Source organism: Poromitra crassiceps (genome assembly GCF_964638095.1).
Source record: "Poromitra crassiceps genome assembly, chromosome: 16".
NCBI lineage: Eukaryota > Metazoa > Chordata > Actinopteri > Beryciformes > Melamphaidae > Poromitra > Poromitra crassiceps.
Genome location: NC_139645.1, coordinates 19,713,706 through 19,732,695, shown reverse-complemented (window position 1 = coordinate 19,732,695; position 18,990 = coordinate 19,713,706). Strand labels below are relative to the sequence as shown.

General features: G+C 44.6%; 1 protein-coding gene across 5 annotated transcripts in view; it reads left to right on the top strand.

Moving 5' to 3' along the window:
* The window catches only part of fhod1 (formin homology 2 domain containing 1), a gene marked incomplete at its 5' end in the record, with an annotated part of 97,995 nt that overhangs the window by 44,544 nt on the left and 34,461 nt on the right, over positions 1–18,990 (top strand). For all 5 annotated transcript variants that reach the window (XM_083652998.1, XM_083652997.1, XM_083652996.1 and 2 more), the window contains 7 exons: positions 5,946–6,013; positions 9,174–9,279; positions 13,825–13,919; positions 15,689–15,800; positions 16,366–16,460; positions 17,114–17,257; positions 18,524–18,942. In XM_083652998.1, the coding sequence (XP_083509124.1) occupies positions 5,946–6,013; positions 9,174–9,279; positions 13,825–13,919; positions 15,689–15,800; positions 16,366–16,460; positions 17,114–17,257; positions 18,524–18,942 (1,039 nt within the window). The remainder of the gene's footprint in view (positions 1–5,945; positions 6,014–9,173; positions 9,280–13,824; positions 13,920–15,688; positions 15,801–16,365; positions 16,461–17,113; positions 17,258–18,523; positions 18,943–18,990) is intronic.

Below are 18,990 nucleotides of genomic sequence, written 5' to 3'. Positions count from 1 at the left end.
TTTACTGTCATCACTGCATTTTCTTTTGTAGGCTACTCTATGCACTCATCTCACATTTATTTCCCTATAGCCTGTCTTACAGTAGGCTATATACTGTATACAATGAGATAACCAGCATGAATAACGTGTTTAATGTCAATTATTTATATAACGTTCTTAACGAGCTCGGTCCATTAATTGGGAAGGTGATTCACGCTGCACACACCTGTCTCGCTCTCCTCTCCATTCCTCTGACCGACATCACCACAGTCAAGTGAGCCAACTCAACACACTCACAGGGTTTCTCTGAAGCACTTCTTTGACATCATGGTTTGTCTGAAAAAAGTCCAGTAGCTGACAGCTATTGGACTGAAGCTGTCCATTATCCATGTTTGCATATTCCATAAATAAGCTACAGAAGTGGGATGCGTAATTAATGCATCACGTCTTTGTAGAATAGGAATTTTCCAGGGAAAGAAGGACCCACGCATTTGAGTCTAGAAAAAAAGAAACGCCAATCACTGTTGTGTGGTATTAGTCGTAATAGAGGGTAGCAACACAGACATTTATTTGAGGAAGTTGCAGAATATATATATATATATATTTTATTCCCACCACCGGTCACTGCTCCACCCTCTGCCGATCTGGGGAGAGCCGAGACTAGCACCATACTTCCTCCAACATGTGCGCAGTTGCCAGCCGAGCACGTTGTGGGAGGATCGCGCTATTCTTCCCACCAGTTCCCTTGCGCCCCGACCAGGCGCCCCAACTGACCAGAGGAGGCGCTAGTGCAAGGTGGTGGACTTGGCTACTAAGGTGGTGGACTTGGCTAGTATCGTACTATAGTAGGTCAGAAGTGTCCTGTTTGATGGCTAACTGGACGTTGCTGCTGAGGAGCCTCTGGGCCTGGCACTATTCAGCTCCATGGCTACCAGCAGCTAGCGTCTTGACATCCCATAATAAGTCCACAGGCCAAGAGTGTGGTAGGGCGGTGTTTCCGTGGCGATGTCAGTCTGTCAGCACGGCAGAGGAGATCAGGCCCATTTAGCCTGGAAGAGGCTGGCTTTTGTTGTTCCCGTTGCCACGACAACCGACTTCCTGTTACTATGATGGGATGTGGTGACTGCTGTTTGTGTGTATGTGAGAGAGAGAAAGAGAGCAACATCTAAACAGCACATTTGAGCATCAGCTGTAAATGCTTTTTCATATTTTCTCATCTCATATGTCAAATGCATTCCAGCGCTTATTTATTTAGTGATGAAGTGTTGTAATTTATTGCTTCGGTGAACCCGCTTACCCTCAGATTGCCTTGTCTGCTTCTGCTGCAGTTAGTGTTTTTACTACATTTCCCACAATGCCTTTCAACCACCCCCAGAGAACAGGAGATAACTTGTAACCTGTGGGTGTCACACATGTAGGAGAAGAGAGAGATAGCATACAGTAGGGGTGTCTGGGTAATGTAGAGGTAAACGCACTCACCTACCACCGCGGAGACCCGGGTTCTTCCTGAGACTGCGGTACTTCCTGCTTGGTCAGACATTCCTACAGACACAATTGGCCGTGTCTGCGGGTGGGAAGCCGGTGGGGTATGAGTCCTGGTCACTGCACTAGTGCCTCCTCTGGTCGGTCAGGGCGCCTATTCAGGGGGAGGGGAACTGGGGGGAATAGCGTGATCCTCCCACGTGCTACTTCCCTCGCTGTTAGGTGAAAAGAAAATGGCTGGCGACTGCACATGTATCGGAGGAAGCATGTGCTATAGTCTACAACTCTCCTAGTTCAGCCAGATGGTGTGGAGCAACGACCAGGACAGCAGGGAGAATCGGCCAAGTACAATTGTGAGAAAAATACTAAAAAACTTGACCAAAAAGAAAAGTAGCGATACCATTAGCTCAGTGAGAAAAGCCCACTGGTCTCTCTCCTCTTCTACCTGCAGTGCATGCTGGTCTCTCTCCTGCTCCTGTGAGTGCAGAAACTGCTCTCTCTCTCTCCTCTTCTACCTGCAGTGCATGCTGGTCTCGCTCCTGCTCCTGTGGCTGCAGAAACTGCTCTCTCTCCTCTTCTACCTGCAGTGCATGCTGGTCTCGCTCCTGCTCCTGTGGGTGGAGAAACTGCTCTCTCTCCTCTTCTACCTGCAGTGCATGCTGGTCTCGCTCCTGCTCCTGTGGGTGGAGAAACTGCTCTCTCTCCTCTTCTACCTGCAGTGCATGCTGGTCTCTCTCCTGCTCCTGTGGCTGCAGAAACTGCTCTCTCTCCTCTTCTACCTGCAGTGCATGCTGGTCTCTCTCCTGCTCCTGTGGCTGCAGAAACTGCTCTCTCTCCTCTTCTACAATGGATTTCTCTCTGTGTGGTTGTTGAACGTCTCTTGGTGCAAAATGGCGGCTCTAGAAAGAAGGCCTCACTTTTTAATTCTGATTTTACCAAAGATGTTTGACATCCTGAAACATTTTCTCACAGCAAACTCCACTAGAAAAAACACAACAAAGTAACTACTACCTGGAGCCAGAATGCCAAAGAACATCACCAGTTGCTGTTTTAGGTTGGAAAAGTCCCTCACCAGTCTACAGAAACCATACATACGTACAGAAAGTGTTGCGGTGTGTACACGTGTGTTGTGAAAAGAGAACAGTGTATTAATTAGAAATATGTACAGTACAGTAGTATTCTGTGTGTGTGTGTATGTGGGCTTCCCCTTTAGTCTGTTATTTGACACATCACTTTCATTTCTTCTTCTGCTGGTTCCTCGGTTCCTCCCTGCTCCCCTCGCTCTGTCAACTTTCTGAATATTCAATCTGACACAGTTTCCTCAGCGGGGCCAGGGGTCGTGACCTCTGATGCCAACAAACAGGAAATAGTTTCATTCCATTGTGGAAATCCCCGCCCGCTAAACGAGCGATCAAAGCAGTCTGAAGCATTAGTGGCTCTTTCTTCTCACACAGATCCTGTTTTGATGTTCTTGCTTCCCAGGATCATCTACATCTACACTGTCATAACTCACAGAGGGCAGAGAAGGAAACTGTGCAGAAGAAGTCCTGCTGGAGCAAAGTTCAGCAACACACGGAAGGAACACAGCTGTTGACTTCCAAATGTCAAAGCCAATTTTACACAAATTAGTAATGGGAGAGTCGTTACCAGACTCAAGACTACTTTGTTGTCTATCAAATTTACAAATATGGAAATTCCTATTTGGCGCTGACATAAGACAGCGCACACCATACACACCAATACACAACAATACACAACAATACACAATTAAGGTAGGGCAGAATCATCTTAAAGTCACCAAGTGGCAGTAATAGAGACAGTCCGCATGTCTGGGAACGCCCATACAGGCTCTAGGAACGCCCACAATAGACGCTGGGTTAGCTGGCTTAGCCTGGCTGGAGGCGTGGTCAGGGTGGGGTAAAAACCCCCGTTCTATCCATTCAGCAAAGTTATAATTTAGCTGATAGCCCAGCCCAGGCAGACACGATCGGGGATTTAACCACCGCAGTAAACGCACATCTGAGCAGACGTCTTGTGTTCTGCTCTAGAACCCCCAAACCTGTAGTTTAGAGCCGCAGCACCATCTTTTAGTGAGTCAGCCCATGAGATATATCGGCATTTTTACCCCACTTGCGCGCCAGCCGTTTAACATTTTGTGGGCGTTCCCAGACATGCGGACTGTCTCTATGAGAGTGATGAGCGGGTTGTTCTTCCACTGGCATGTAAGTCTAAAGTCATAACAGCACAAAAATGCATAATACACAATACACAAATAAATAAATAAATACATAAATACGTAAATAAATACATAAATAAATACATAAATAAATACATACATAAATACATAAATAAATACATGTACAGTGATGGTCTTGGTTGCCCAATGCCCTGAAGAGCGGCCTTAAAAAAGTGTCAGCTAATGCCGGTCATATTTCATTAATCTGTAGACAAAACAAAGAAACATACTCTGCAATATTCTAATGTAACGTAGTGGATTTTCTGAAGTACGTTTCTGTTTTTTTGTTTTTTGTTTCTTTTAGAAAAGTGGTACTGTATACTTTACCATTGTTATCATCATTATCAGTAGTAGGTTAGTAGTATCTGTGAGCAAGAAATGCAATATCAACAAGTGTCTGGTACAGACTGTGTGTGTGTGTGTGTGTGGGGGGGGGGGTGTTGAAACTCTAGTGGGAGAGTTTTTGTTACAAAACAGAGAGAGAGACTGAGGGTGATATGAGAGAGAGAGAGAGAGAAAGAGAGACTGAGGGTGATATGAGAGAGAGAGAGAGACTGAGGGTGATATGAGAGAGAGAGAGAGAGAGAGAGAGACTGAGGGTGATATGAGAGAGAGAGAGACTGAGGGTGATATGAGAGAGAGAGAAAGAGAGACTGAGGGTGATATGAGAGAGAGAGAGAGAGAGAGAGAGAGAGAGACTGAGGGTGATATGAGAGAGAGAGAGAGAGAGACTGAGGGTGATATGAGAGAGAGAGAGACTGAGGGTGATATGAGAGAGAGAGAGACTGAGGGTGATATGAGAGAGAGAGAGAGAGAGAGATACTGAGGGTGATATGAGAGAGAGAGAGAGAGAGAGAGAGACTGAGGGTGATATGAGAGAGAGAGAGACTGAGGGTGATATGAGAGAGAGAGAGATGGAGGGTGATATGAGAGAGAGAGAAAGAGAGAGATACTGAGGGTGATATGAGAGAGAGAGAGAGACTGAGGGTGATATGAGAGAGAGAGAGATGGAGGGTGATATGAGAGAGAGAGAAAGAGAGAGATACTGAGGGTGATATGAGAGAGAGAGAGAGACTGAGGGTGATATGAGAGAGAGAGAGAGAGATACTGAGGGTGATATGAGAGAGAGAGAGAGATACTGAGGGTGATATGAGAGAGAGAGAGAGAGACTGAGGGTGATATGAGAGAGAGAAAGAGACTGAGGGTGATATGAGAGAGAGAGAGAGAGACTGAGGGTGATATGAGAGAGAGAGAGAGAGATACTGAGGGTGATATGAGAGAGAGAGAGAGAGAGACTGAGGGGTGAAATCAGGTCAGTGATGATGAACAGGCTCTGACTCTGCCAGCTCTGATCCTCCTCTGCTGTGCTGCCAGGTCTTCAGATAACACTCCTCCTCCTGCTGCTCGGTGCAGGGTGGTGTGCTCCGCTCTGGTGTGGTGTGGACCAGTGTGGCAAGTAGGCTACAATGTCCACGTTTTCTCAATTCATTTCCCATTAACGCCTCTTTGTAGCCTATTTGTTCCTGTTTATTTTTCCACAGAAAACCTGACAGAATTTGATGTCCTGGCGTTTGTATTTTAATGGGACATCCGTGCGTAATGACGTATCCAAGGATTTCCACTGCACTGCACTGCACTGCGCGTGCTTTTCAGACGTCTTAGCGCAAAGAACTGCACGCATAGGGACGATAGCAAACATGAGGATTTAGCGCAGCCACGCCTGGTTTAGCATATGGCACGCTGCGCTGAGGCGGAAAAACCAGCACAAAAGTGCCGGAGCGCAAAATGGCAGTCTGTGCTCATCCGAAGATAGCATAGAGAGCATAGAAGATAGCATAGAAGATAGCATAGAAGATAGCATAGAAGATAGCATAGACACGGCGTTACGACGCGCAAACCGGGGAGCAAGCGCAAAAAGCAAATTGACGACGATAGGGCCTCATCTCTTCCCCCTCTGCTCAGATTCATTGCTAGCTGTAATATCCTGCGTAATAACAAGCTTCTGTTTCTGTCTTAGTGAAACGTCTAATCTTGTTGTTTACGTGAGGTCTCTCTCTGTAAAGTTTACAGTCTAAACCAAGTGGTTTTCTCACCTCACTTGCACTTATTTTAAATTTTTTTTGCATTTGTTTGCAAACTAACGACAGCATAAGAAAAAGAAAATATCTACCACTGCAAGTCATAATTGTGTATCATCATTAGCAGCAGTAGTGGGTGTGTATAACAGTGGTTTGTGTCTGTGTTGCAGAGAAGCTGTATAACTCTCACGGCCCTGAGCTCCGGCGCTCCCTGTTCTCCCTGAAGCAGCTGTTCCAGGTGAGACAGGAACTTCCTCCACACACCTGTCACATCCTGTTTCCTCCTCTGTCCTTCCTAAACCAGCTGACATGTTGTTCAGTAGATTAAACCACATTCCGGCTCATGTAAACAGCATATTCCCTTTGGATGTTCCGAATTAGCCCTTTACTCTGAATGTCACATTTTCCGATTAAGACGTGGGATATGCTGATATTATAGTGTTTTTATGAGCATTCTTTGGACTTGTTTACAGCGTGTTGGGAAGATGCGTCTCAAAGAGGGTTTTTACAGCAGTTTGTGACACACGGCCTCTTGTTAACAGTCAGCTAACAGTATACATGCTGTAAACAAACAACTCGCCAGAGAGGCGTGGCCATGAGAAAAACCCACATCTCTGGTGGGAAGGAGAGACACAGCTACTGTGAACATTATGAAAGACTTGGATACCATTACCAACAGGTTTTTGGATATACGCAAATATATCCAAAAACCTGTATCAGTGTATCAGTCAGAGGCTCTCTAGATATGAACACAGGGGTGACCATATTCTCTGAAAAGTGTCAGATTTCTGATGTAGGTCATAACAAGTCAGTTTTTCTAGAGGTAAGAATGTTGAGGCCTGTGACAGCCACATGTTTACAGAGGGTACTTGAGGAGTAGACCATAATAATAATATGCATTTTTTTGCTAAATAAAGTAAAACATTTAACAGAGACTCTGTATTTTTGTCAAACATTGTAACTGGGTCATAATTCAAAAGATACAAGACTGAGCTCATAACAAATTGTTTTCCTATAATGTCTTAAATAGTAGAGTGGACATCATCTCTCCAGTAATTTTGGATCTTGTCACAAAACCAGAATAAATGAGTAAGAGTTCCTGGATGAGTTGGAAGTGTTTCAAAAAAAATTTTGGAGGCGAACAGGGGTGAGATAGATTCTATAAAAAAATTATAATTTTGTTCAGATACATTAAGAGAAGTACATTTAGGAAAGATCTTATTGCAGATTGCTGACCAGCTCTCTGTACTGAACGTGGCCCCAAGATCATGTTCCCAGACTGGCTTCAAAGCATCAAATTGATTTGATTGATTTTTGCAGATTTTTCAGATTTTTGCAGATTTCATGTGCTGTATTCACATACAGCACATGACAAAGAAAGAAAACAAGTGTGAATCTTTATAAGAAAAGAAAACAAAAAGGAGAAAAACAAAAAAGAACATGCTTCCTGCTCATACTTTATAATGCATATTTAATAGTGAATAGTGAAATGAAGATGAGCTGGCCATCGACAGAAGAGCATATATATATGAAATCGTGCCTTTAGAGCTATCAGCTGAAATAAGACCTGACAATTCTAAACGTAATTTATCTTCCCTCAAGAGAGACTGTGTAAAGTGACTTATTTGTAAAAATGTATAAATATCCCTGTTGGGTAAATCAAAATCATTTCTAATCTGTTCGAATTATTTTATATTACCGTATGCTGTAAAAAAGACCAGAAAAATCAAAGAGGCCTTTTGGGAGCCAAGTCAAGAGGCGTACAGTATACCAACCTTTTCAACAAGTTGGTTGAACGTATGAAAGAGGAAAGCTGTGTTTTGCACGGCTGAATGAGTCCGCCACCGGTGGAATCCTATTTATCATTGTCCAGTGTCTGGCCATTATCCGGTTTGTCATAGTCGTAGGACGTACAGTACGTCATGGGGACGTTTTACGTGACAGTAATGGGACTACTATGTATGGCTGCATATAAACGTGAATATTAGTGGAATTTTCGTTTTCATTAGCCATGTAAACAGCTTATTAGGAATATTGTCTTTTTTGGAATAAGGGTAAAAACCGAAATATTTTGTTGCATGTAAACGTAGTCATACTGGCTATGGTGAGAACCAATCTAACCTGAACAGACGATGAGGAAGTAAAGCAGCCATATTTATGAAAAAGTTCTGTTAAGCTACTGTAGGTTCTGCCACACTAGTCCCACACTCACAGAATGGAGGCCTGCTTCTGCACACGGCTGATTCAGACTCGAGCTTTCATGCCTCTTGTCCATGCTGTCACACAGAACGGTCAAACCTTTCTCAGACCAGTACCAGGTCAGTGACTCAGTCCTATCTGTGCTCCCCTGAGCCCCTCTGGCCCGTGGTACCAAGTCAGTGACTCAGTCCTATCTGTGCTCCCCTGAGCCCCTCTGGCCCACGGTACCAAGTCAGTGACTCAGTCCTATCTGTGCTCCCCTGAGCCCCTCCGGCCCGTGGGACTCGCTCCCAGCCAAGCCAGGCCCATAATGTCGTAGCTGGTACTGTTACTCTTTTGGCTCGCTGTCGTTTTCTCCTTCCATGGAAACATCAGTCTCCACCATCTCTGTCCAGATGGATTAACGCCAGAACATCATGGACTTTTTCAACCTACAGAAAATAAGGGTGCCACTTTATTATGGTAGTCCACTGTTGACTTGATAATGTTACAACCTTACAGTTTCACTTAGCAGACGCTTTTATCCAAAGCAACCTACATCTGAGCTTTATACAACACAAGCAATGATCTAGTCAGAAGACAACATCATGAGTAAGTGTGCTATGAGGCCAAGCTTGAGTCTGAATGGACCCAGGTGCCACCAGGCAGTGCACAGAGTGCATAAGATCATTTTTCTTCATCATTCATGTCCCTCCTTCATCATCATTCATGTAATTAACATTCATGTACATCTATTAACCCTTTTTCTTCAATCCCTTTCATCATTAATGAAAGGTGTTCGATAACATGATGATAACATGTCAGATGTCTGTTGAGACTCATCTTGTTAACAGTCAAGTCACATTCAAGCAACCACTCCAGTGCCGATCAACAGCTTTCATCAACTGAGTTACTATTGGCTATTAGCACGGAGAGAAACACGTTCCTACATAAGGAATAGTTTCATGAGTGAATTGTTTTATTGTCCTATAAGCCAATTCTTTAAGCTCATCCAGAGTCATTAGGGTTCCATATAGAACCACTAGCCTAACCAAAGAACCTGGTGTCCCTGCTCCATGAGTGTCTTCATGTACTGTTCTACCATGTTAGATGTAACAGTATGTCCTGTTCTACCATGCTAGATGTATGTCCTGTCCTACCATGTTAGATGTTAATGTTCTGTTTGACTTTCTGGTTTGACGGACTGTTTGGTTCTCCAGGATGATAAAGACCTGGTTCCAGAGTTCGTGGTGTCGGAGGGCTTGACGTGTTTCATCAAAGTGGGAGCAGAGGCAGACCACAACTACCAGAACTACATCCTGAGAGGTGAGACGGCTGGTTCTTCAGTCTTTGGTCTTTGGTCTGGGTGATCCAGTACAGATCTGCAGCATTCACATGCGGCCATATTTAATTTAACTCATATTCAGGATTGGAAGAAATTAAAACCAGAGCTATCTTTGCATCTGTGGAAAGATGAGCAGCTGGAGACCATCCAAATTAAATACTACAGAAACTGTATAGAAGGAACATCAACGATAATATTGTCCATAACATTTGCTAATGTTAGCAGTTAGTTGTAAAATTCGAAAACAACTGACGTTGCCAACTCTAATTTTGTGCCATGTAGCTAACAAGTTCAAACTACCGTAAATTCCGGACTATAAGCCGCGGCTTTTTTCCCGTTTTTTGGCCTTTTTTGGCCCCTGCGGCTTATATAACGGTGCGGCTTATCTATGGATTTTTTCAAAAAAAAAAAAAAAAAAAAAAAAAAATCTCTCTTTTTTAGCACTCTTTCTAACTATAAAGCCACTTCTGTTTTAATTTCCTCTCTTGCCCTCTTTTCACCACACTGTATGACACTGTATGACACTGTATGACAATGTGTGCACTGTAAATAACAACACAGGTGGTGTTGTGTTATGTTGTTTTGTTGAAATGTTAATAAATGGGAGCATTACATATGGTAATTAAACATTAAAACACAATAAAAAAAAAAAAAAAAAAAAAAAAATACCATTAAAACACCCGCGGCTTATAGTCCGGTGCGGCTTATATAAGAAAAAAATAGTCAACTTTGAAGGTGCGGCTTATACACCGGTGCGCCTTATAGTCCGGAATTTACGGTAGCAGTTTTAACCAGCTAAAGTCACTTTAACAACAGCGTTAGCTAGCAGACAGCTAAAACAGTTTGAGTGTCACCTACACTAAGATATTAGCATAACGTTAGCATATTACTAATATTCAAGTTAAGATTGTTAATTCTAAGAATAAGAACCAACCTAGTTGATTAGGCGATATAAGATGAACAAGTTAATAACATGAAGTAGCCTAGCTGAGTGCTACATTAGCCTACATTAGCTAACGTTATTATTTTTATTTTTATTTTTTAATATTCTTTCCCCGATTTTTTATCCCATTTTTATCCCCCTTTAGTGCTAATATAATTTATTTATCCTGGTTGCTACTCCACCCTCTGCCGATCTGGGGAGAGCTGAAACTGGCTCCATGCTTCCTCCGAGACATGGGCAGTTAGCCAGCCGCTTCTTTTCAACTGACAGGGGAAGCTAACGTTATTATGAATAAACATCACTCCAGTTGCTGTTTTCTTAAATGTTTCGACTCCAGCTCTCATCTCTCCAGCAGATCCAAGAGCATCGGTGTGGAGTTTTGGTGTAGATATTAGATCTTTGTCCATAGATCAGTTCACTTTGCATCTGATTCCATCTGCTTCTGCTGAGCAAAATAAACAATATGAGCTTCAGGTCAAAGTACTGGATTAAAACGCTGCTCTAAATACTTTATTCACTACAGTACAGAGTTTCGACCTTCAAGTTCTTCATCAGGCAAACTTCACAGTGAGGAAAAAAAATGGTATAGATGCCCAACCATTCACTATTGTAACTAATTACAACCAACCGAGTCACAAGTAATCAATACCCATAGTGATACACAAACCCAAGTTACAGACAGCAAAAAAGAGTATGATGTAAAGACTATAGTAACCTATACAATATATACACCCTTCAGATACTATTTACAAATCCTGCTGGATGTTTGGTTTATCCTCCTGAGGTGCTGAGATGGGCGGGGCTTTCCACATGGGACAATACCAGCCAGAAACTTGAGCCGACCGCAGGAAGTGATTTTGAAAGTCTGCTCAGTATTTTTCGCCCTTGAATTGTTACGGGGAAGTGCAGCCCACCCGGCTGACGCTGCAGCAGGCCGAAACAAGCTAGACTTCCTCACAGCAGCATTGTGCGGCGGCCTACAGGGCCTACAGAGGGCGTTTGTAACCTAACCACACTGGACGGTGAACACAACACAATGCAGTGAAAGCTGATCTCTCCTCCTCCTCCTCCTCCTCGCCACACAAGCTACTGTGTGTTCTGGTGCGTGTGACACACAGACACAATGCTCCCCGTCACAACCACCGCTATGAAACTAAACTAGCAGCTGGCTGGAAGCAAACGCAACCACAGAGGAAAAGTGTTCCCATAAGATAAGACTTTATTTGCCGTTCTCACAGAAATGTGCCTTTGGCTCCGATAATCATTATGAGTACATGATGCAACGTTAGAAAAACAACATCAAGCAGAAAACAAAGGAGAAACACAGTATTGAGCAAACGACTCATCAGAATGACATGGCACAATCAGTGTTGTAATATACTACATATTACTAGTTACTTTCATTTGAAAGTATTAAGTTACTTTACAATACTTACTGTATGTGTAGAGTAACTCGTTACTTATTACACTACTTTTGCATTACTTTGACCAAAACAACAGCAGCAACAGAATGACATCGCCGCCCCGGAACCATCCTGAAAAATAATTTCAACCGCCTTGAAGTCAGTGTAAACAGTCCAAAATTCTAAATGTTATTCTTTTCCTTTGTTATTGTCATCTATAGTGGTTATTTGCATAAAAACACACAGTTTGATTAGGAATTGATTGTATCTTTTTTTAAATATGTGCTTTGATAAAAAAAACAGAAAAAACAATTTGTAACTTGAGTTACTTGACAAAGTAACTGGTATAATATTACTGAAATCCTATAAGTAATATTACTGAGTTACTGCTCAAAGTAATATATTACATGTACTATGTTACTTTTGTAATGAGTTACCCCCCCAACACTGGGTACAATAGACACAAGACGTGCTGAAGAAAACAAGAAGAAACATCTTCCCTGCACCTACAAGCATCAACATGCCACAGCAGCATAGCTCCAACCCAACAGTCAACATGTGAAGATCATGTTTCCTCCTCTGATCAATATGACCTATGCTAACAGTTGCTGCTGTACACTAGTTTGTGTGGCTGCCTGGTGTGTTTTGATGCAACACATTTTCAAAACAAAAGTATAATCAGGTTGTTCTGGTGGCTCGTTTAGCTACAGTTCATACCATGTAACTGTGACACCGTGGGTTTGAATCCAGCCTGGGACCGTTGTCACATGTCATGCCTCTCTCCCCCGAGCCTTCCTGTCTAATAAAAGAAAAAGAAAAATTCCAGTGGGAGAGTCTGTCTGTCTGTCTGTCTGTCTGTCTGTCTGTCTGTCTGTCTGTGTCTGTCTGTCTGTCTGTCTGTCTGTCTGTCTGTCTGTCTGTGTCTGTCTGTCTGTCTGTCTGTCTGTCTGTCTGTCTGTGTCTGTCTGTCTGTCTGTCTGTCTGTCTGTCTGTCTGTCTGTCTGTCTGTCTCTCTTTGTCTGTCTGTCTGTCTCTCTGTCTGTCTGCCTGCCTGCCTGCCTGCCTGTCTGTCTGTCTGTCTGCCTGCCTGCCTGCCTGTCTGTCTGTCTGTCTGTCTGTCTGTCTGTCTGTCTGCCTGCCTGCCTGTCTGTCTGTCTGTCTGCCTGCCTGCCTGTCTGTCTGTTTGTCTGCCTGTCTGTCTGCCTGTGCCTGCTTGTCTGTCCCACCCAATCGGACTCCGCCCATCACCACTCTCTCATTGGTGCTATGACCCGTCAGTCATTTTTCAAACCACTCTCTCATTGGTGCTACAACCTGTCAGTCATTCAATTAAGACCCCCTAGACCCGCCCTCAAAACAGCAGCGGGAGCTGGGAAAGTGGCATAGACACTATGATGTATGTGGAGCGCTTCAATATCATATTTGAGTCTGGGAAAAGACTAATCCAGACCCAACCACACGCAGCCTGAATCAGCGCTCCCTCTGGCACCCGTGGCCCGGGTGACGAAGGCAGATTATAGGCTCTACTGGACGGTTCTGTGGAAAAATCACGTTAACTCTTTCTTATGCTGATGTTCTGTCTGTCTGTCTGTCTGTCTGTCTGCCTGTCTGTCTGCCTGTCTGCCTGCCTGTCTGTCTGTCTGTCTGGCTGTCTGTCTGTCTGCCTGACTGTCTGCCTGCCTGTCTGTCTGTCTGCCTGCCTGTCTGTCTGTCTGGCTGTCTGTCTGTCTGCCTGTCTGACTGTCTGCCTGCCTGTCTGTCTGTCTGTCTGTCTGTCTGTCTGTCTGCCTGCCTGCCTGCCTGACTGTCTGTCTGTCTGCCTGTCTGTCTGTCTGTCTGCCTGCCTGTCTGTCTGCCTGCCTGTCTGTCTGGCTGTCTGTCTGTCTGCCTGTCTGACTGTCTGCCTGCCTGTCTGTCTGTCTGTCTGTCTGCCTGCCTGTCTGACTGTCTGTCTGCCTGTCTGTCTGTCTGTCTGCCTGCCTGCCTGACTGACTGTCTGTCTGTCTGCCTGCCTGTCTGTCTGTCTGCCTGTCTGTCTGCCTGTCTGCCTGTCTGTCTGTCTGTCTGTCTGTCTGTCTGTCTGCCTGTCTGACTGTCTGTCTGTCTGTCTGTCTGTCTGTCTGTCTGTCTGTCTGCCTGCCTGCCTGACTGTCTGACTGTCTGTCTGTTTGTCTCCTCAGCGCTGAGTCAGATCATGCTGTTTGTGGATGGGATGAATGGAGTGATAAACCACAGTGAGACGGTGCAGTGGCTCTACACCCTGACAGGCAGCCTGGTGAGTCCTCAACCTGTCTGTCTGTCTGTTCTGTTCATACTGGGGTTTGGATTGAGATCTGTCTTAAATATATCTGTTTTTCAAAACTCAAAGCAAAGATGAGGAGACTTTTGATGCCAAAAACGAGGAGAAAGTTGATCCGACGAGGATTCAGGATTTAGAGACATGAAGGACCAAGAGACTGTGATGTAACTGGTGATGATGTGGGGATGATACAGCCTCTCCATCTGGAATATAGATTAAAAATAGAATTTAATGTTTACATTTGATTAAATCAACAAACGACTCACCCCAGCTGCTCTGGTGAACTTTATCTTCCGAAGGATCAGTGAATGAATGAAAGCAGAGAAATGAGAAGTTTGGTTTTGAATTATTTTTGCCTCCAATGAGACTAAATTGTATCTTTAAAGGAGTAGTTCAGCCAAAAATGAAACTGCGGTCACTTCTCCTCCCCCTCAGGACAAATGAAAGCCCAGGTGAAATGTGTTAGTCTGATGAATGAATTTATTTAAGACCGTTGTTAAAAATACACAATGAACAGATAAATCCATACAACCGGTATTAAACTTGTCGAGGAATTAAAACACAATAAAATCCATGACTTGTTTCCATTGTGGTCCCTCGTTTGTAAAAAACAGTGGGTGGTCGGCATCCAAGACATAGACAGAATAAAACGGCAACATCAATGATCGACGCCAGCGAGAGCGAGCCCGTGATAGACATATCGTTCATCCAATCAACTGCCAGGTATTTTTTTGAAAGTGCCCGCCCTTTGAAACGGTTTCCCGCGCAAATCGTTCCCAGATGGTTATGTGAAAACAAACCATCTGCCAATGTGAGGTTACTGGATTCTGTAATATTGATCTGGATTCTGGATTCTGGATTGATCCCAAATGATCCTATCTTTTAAAAACTGATTGGGAAACAGAAAGATCAGTCTCAGATCAGATCTGACACGGTGTTGAGATCAGTCTGACACGGTGTTGCAAAAGGAAGGGATTAGAGAATCTGTATCAATGTAATCACTAACAATATTGATCATAAATCTAATCACTAATAAATTGATCCCTGATAGTTGAAGTCACTCTGAGGGCTTGTTTTAACCTAGGCAATGCTTCCTTTTACAGTCCTTACTAAGTATTTACTCAGTAAATACTTACTTACCTTATACATACTTACCTGGTGCTTACAGTATTTACCAGTGGTAATTACCCACAATAACACCATATCTTTACAGGGTAAATACTTAGTAATTAGGGGACTGTAGAAGGAAGTGTTGTCTTAACCTGCACAGCGTGCCAGGTGGGTGGGGCTTTATCAGAACAGGTCAAACTGTATCGGCTAAGCAGAGCAAAGCACTGCACTGACTTTCAAACACTTTCCTGTGATTGGCCGAAACATTCTGAGGGGTAAACCCCGCCCATCTGGCGCCTCTCAGGAGGACAAAACAAACCATAAACCGGATCTGAGGATCGTCTGAGCCAGACTAATGTGGGTCACATATCTGCTGATCTCAAGTCAGATTGTCATGAATGAAGTTAGATGAGCATATCTGGTCTTACTGACCCGGGATCAGTTGAAAAAAGCATTGTGCTCAATGTATAAATGGACTTGAACCTGATAATGTGATTGAGTCAGACAGAGAGTAGATTAAGAATTGTGCTGTACTGCCATCTAGTGACTGGACAACTGATGACTCTCTCTCTCTCTCTCTCTCTCTCTCTCTCTCTCTCTCTCTCTCTCTCTCTCTCTCTGTGTCTCTCTCTCAGTCTCGTCTGGTGGTAAAGACGGCTCTGAAGCTGCTCATAGTGTTTGTTGAATATGCAGAGTCCAACAGTCCACTGCTGATCAACGCTGTCAACACTGTGGACGACAAGAGAGGTACACACACACACACACACACACACACACACACACACACACACACACAGAGAAAGATATAAACACAAACATACACTTCTATAGAGAGCCAAAGTGGAACGTCACTTCCTGCTTCAGCACTGTACCAGAGATTTTCATCCGCCATTTATTTTCCCATAGACATTTCCTAAAATGCTTTCACTTGTTCAAACCAAAAATATATAATATATATATTTTAACAATGTTGTTGTTTTTTTAAGTTTGGGACCGAGTGAAATGTTCTATGGTCTCTCCTGATTCTAAATATAGCTGAACCGTTTGGTTTGACCAAGTAAAACTCTTTGGATAAGCATTTTATGAAATGTCTATGGGAAAATAAATTGCTGAAGAAAATCTCTGGTACAGTGCTGCTGAAGCAGGAAGTGACGTTCACTTTGCCTCTCTATTTGGGGTGAGTTCCCTCAATGAAGTGAATGACGTATGCAATGCATGCATGTGTGTGTGTCGGTGTGTGTGTGCCTGTGTGCCTGTGTGTGTGTGTGTGCCGGTGTGTGTGCGCGTTGTGTGCGTTTGTGTGTGTGTGTAGGTGTGAAGCCCTGGAGTTATGTGACTGACGTCCTGGAGGAGAGGAACGGCGCTGACACCGACCTCCTCATCTTCACCATGACGCTCATCAACAAGGTAAACAAACATTGTGAACAAAGTAAACAAACACCTGCAGCTCAGGTGTGTCCACCTGCAGCTCAGGTGTGTCCACCTGCGGCTCAGGTGTGTCCACCTGCGGCTCAGGTGTGTCCACCTGCGGCTCAGGTGTGTCCACCTGCGGCTCAGGTGGACTGAAGACCTGCCCACAGGTGTGAGTGTATGAATTCATGTGTGCATTAAATGCTTTTATTGCACACCTGCCGGCCAATCAGAAAAGACCATCGTATAATGTGTAGGATGTATGTATAGTATGTATACAGTACATATCTATTCATATTAGTCCATGTGTGTGTACTGTATGTCTTTCTGCGTGCGTGTGCGTGTGTGTGTGTGTGCGTGTGCGTGCGTGCGTGTGTGTGTATGTCTTTCTGCATGTGTGTGTGTGCGTGCGTATGTGTGTGTGTGCGTGTGCCTGTGCCTGCGAATGTGTGTGCGTGTGCGTGTGTGTGTGTGTGTGCGTGCCTGCGTGCGTGCGTGCGTGTGTGTGTGTGTGTGTGTGCATGCATGCGTGTGTGCGCATGTGTGTGTATGTCTTTCTGCATGTGTGTGTGTGTGTCTGCGTGTGTGTCTGCGTGTGCGTGTGTGTGTGTGTGTGCGTGCGTGTGCGCGCGTGTGCGTGTGTGTGTCAGACTCTGGCGGCGCTGCCTGACCAGGACTCGTTCTACGATGTGACGGACAGTCTGGAGCAGCTGGGCATGGAGACCATCATCCACAAACACATGAGCAACAAGGCCACCGAGCCAGACCTGCGCTCCCAGTTCACTGTGTACGAGGTAAACACACCCACATAGGACATAACATCTTGAAATAAGATCAAAAAGACTCATTTCAAGCAATCTACTTTATGCAAAAGAAGTCTATTATCACTCAAAACCCGGGTACTTAAAATGAGAAAATGAGACTTATGGATTTTTTAATTGAGCTAAATTAGACTTCATCCTCTTAGTCTGTAGTTACTACTCTGTTCTGTAATAGGGCTGCACGATATGAGGAAAAGCTGCGATGTGCGATAACACTGTTCAATATTGCGATGACGATATGACCTGCGATAAATTAAAAAAAGCTATAAACAAAAATATTAATGCTCCGATCCGGCTAAACCACGATCCGATCCGATTCCGATTCCTGGGGTCACAATCCGATTCCAGAATCGATTCTCGATTCCAACGATTCTCGATTCCAGAATATAGAATCGATTCTCAATTATGTAGTTTTATATTGCAATAACACACAAAGGTAAATCTAAGACAAAAAATGACAAATGTATTAATGCTGAACTTCAAATTCAACTTCTGAAGTATTACAGTGAGGGCCTAAATTCATTTTGCAATATGAGTGTGGTAATTTAAGCATACGTATCAGTAAGTGGCACGGGATTCTCAAAGCCTGTGTTGAGGGTCATACGAACAAAAATGCACTCTTGAAGCAAAAAAAAATCCAAAACCAACAAGTTAATTATTTACATTTTTACTTCAATGTAGAACAGTCATTTCTTACACATGAGATTACTTTTACTTTTCTGTCCCAACACGTCTCGTTGTCCCCATTAACGTTACAGCTTTACCCTGATTACAGCATGTGAACAGCAGGATAGTAATGTTAGGCCGAACACAACAGACACGTTTCCTCATGTTATCTGTGGCAGCGCATCATAATTCACAGAGCTACCCGTCATCCAAATCAATTTTTTTTTACTTTTTCCTGTTTTGGCTTTACGACACTGCCAGAAAACGTTTATGCTGCATTCAGGTGTTGTCAATAACGTAGGATATAACGTACCAGACGATTGATTACACGCAGACAGTACAGGTAGGTCCATCAACGTGACCGAGCCGGCCCATGACCGGTACCTGACGGGCTCGGGTCAGGTCGCCCAACTCTCATCCGACCGCTCTGGATTAGACAAGCAAGTATACAGTATAATATCTGCACTGTCATGTGGAAACCTTGTTATCTGTGTGTGTGTGTGTGTGTGTGTCTGTGTGTGTGTGTGTGTGTGTGTGTGTGTGTATGTGTGTGTGCGTGTGTGTGCGCTGCAGGCGGCTCTGAGGCACGAGGACGGAGAGACGGACGACACCTCTCCTCACCTCCGCAAGGAGCGACGCAAGATGTCCTCCGGCGACCAGGAGGAGCGCCGGAGCCGCCGCACGTCTGCCCAGAGCCTGCCCGACCTCATCAGCCCCGCCCCCAGAACCACCTCCCCCCGCACCACCTCCCCCTCCACCTTGTCCCCCTCCACCTCCTTCCCCGTGCCCACCCCGCTCTCCCCCGCCCTCTCCTCGGCCTCGCCCAGCCCCACGGCGGGGTTGAGCCGGGCCTCCTCCCCCCTGACCTCTGACCCCGGCAGCTCCGCCTCCAGCCCCTCTGGGTCGCGGCGAGGATCTCCCGTCCCGCAGCCCACCGCCACTAACGGCACGGCAGCCCCCACAGAAGCAGAGAGAAAGACCACCTCCAGCCCGTGAGTGTGTGTGTGTGTCTGTGTGTGTCTGTGTGTCTGTGTGTCTGT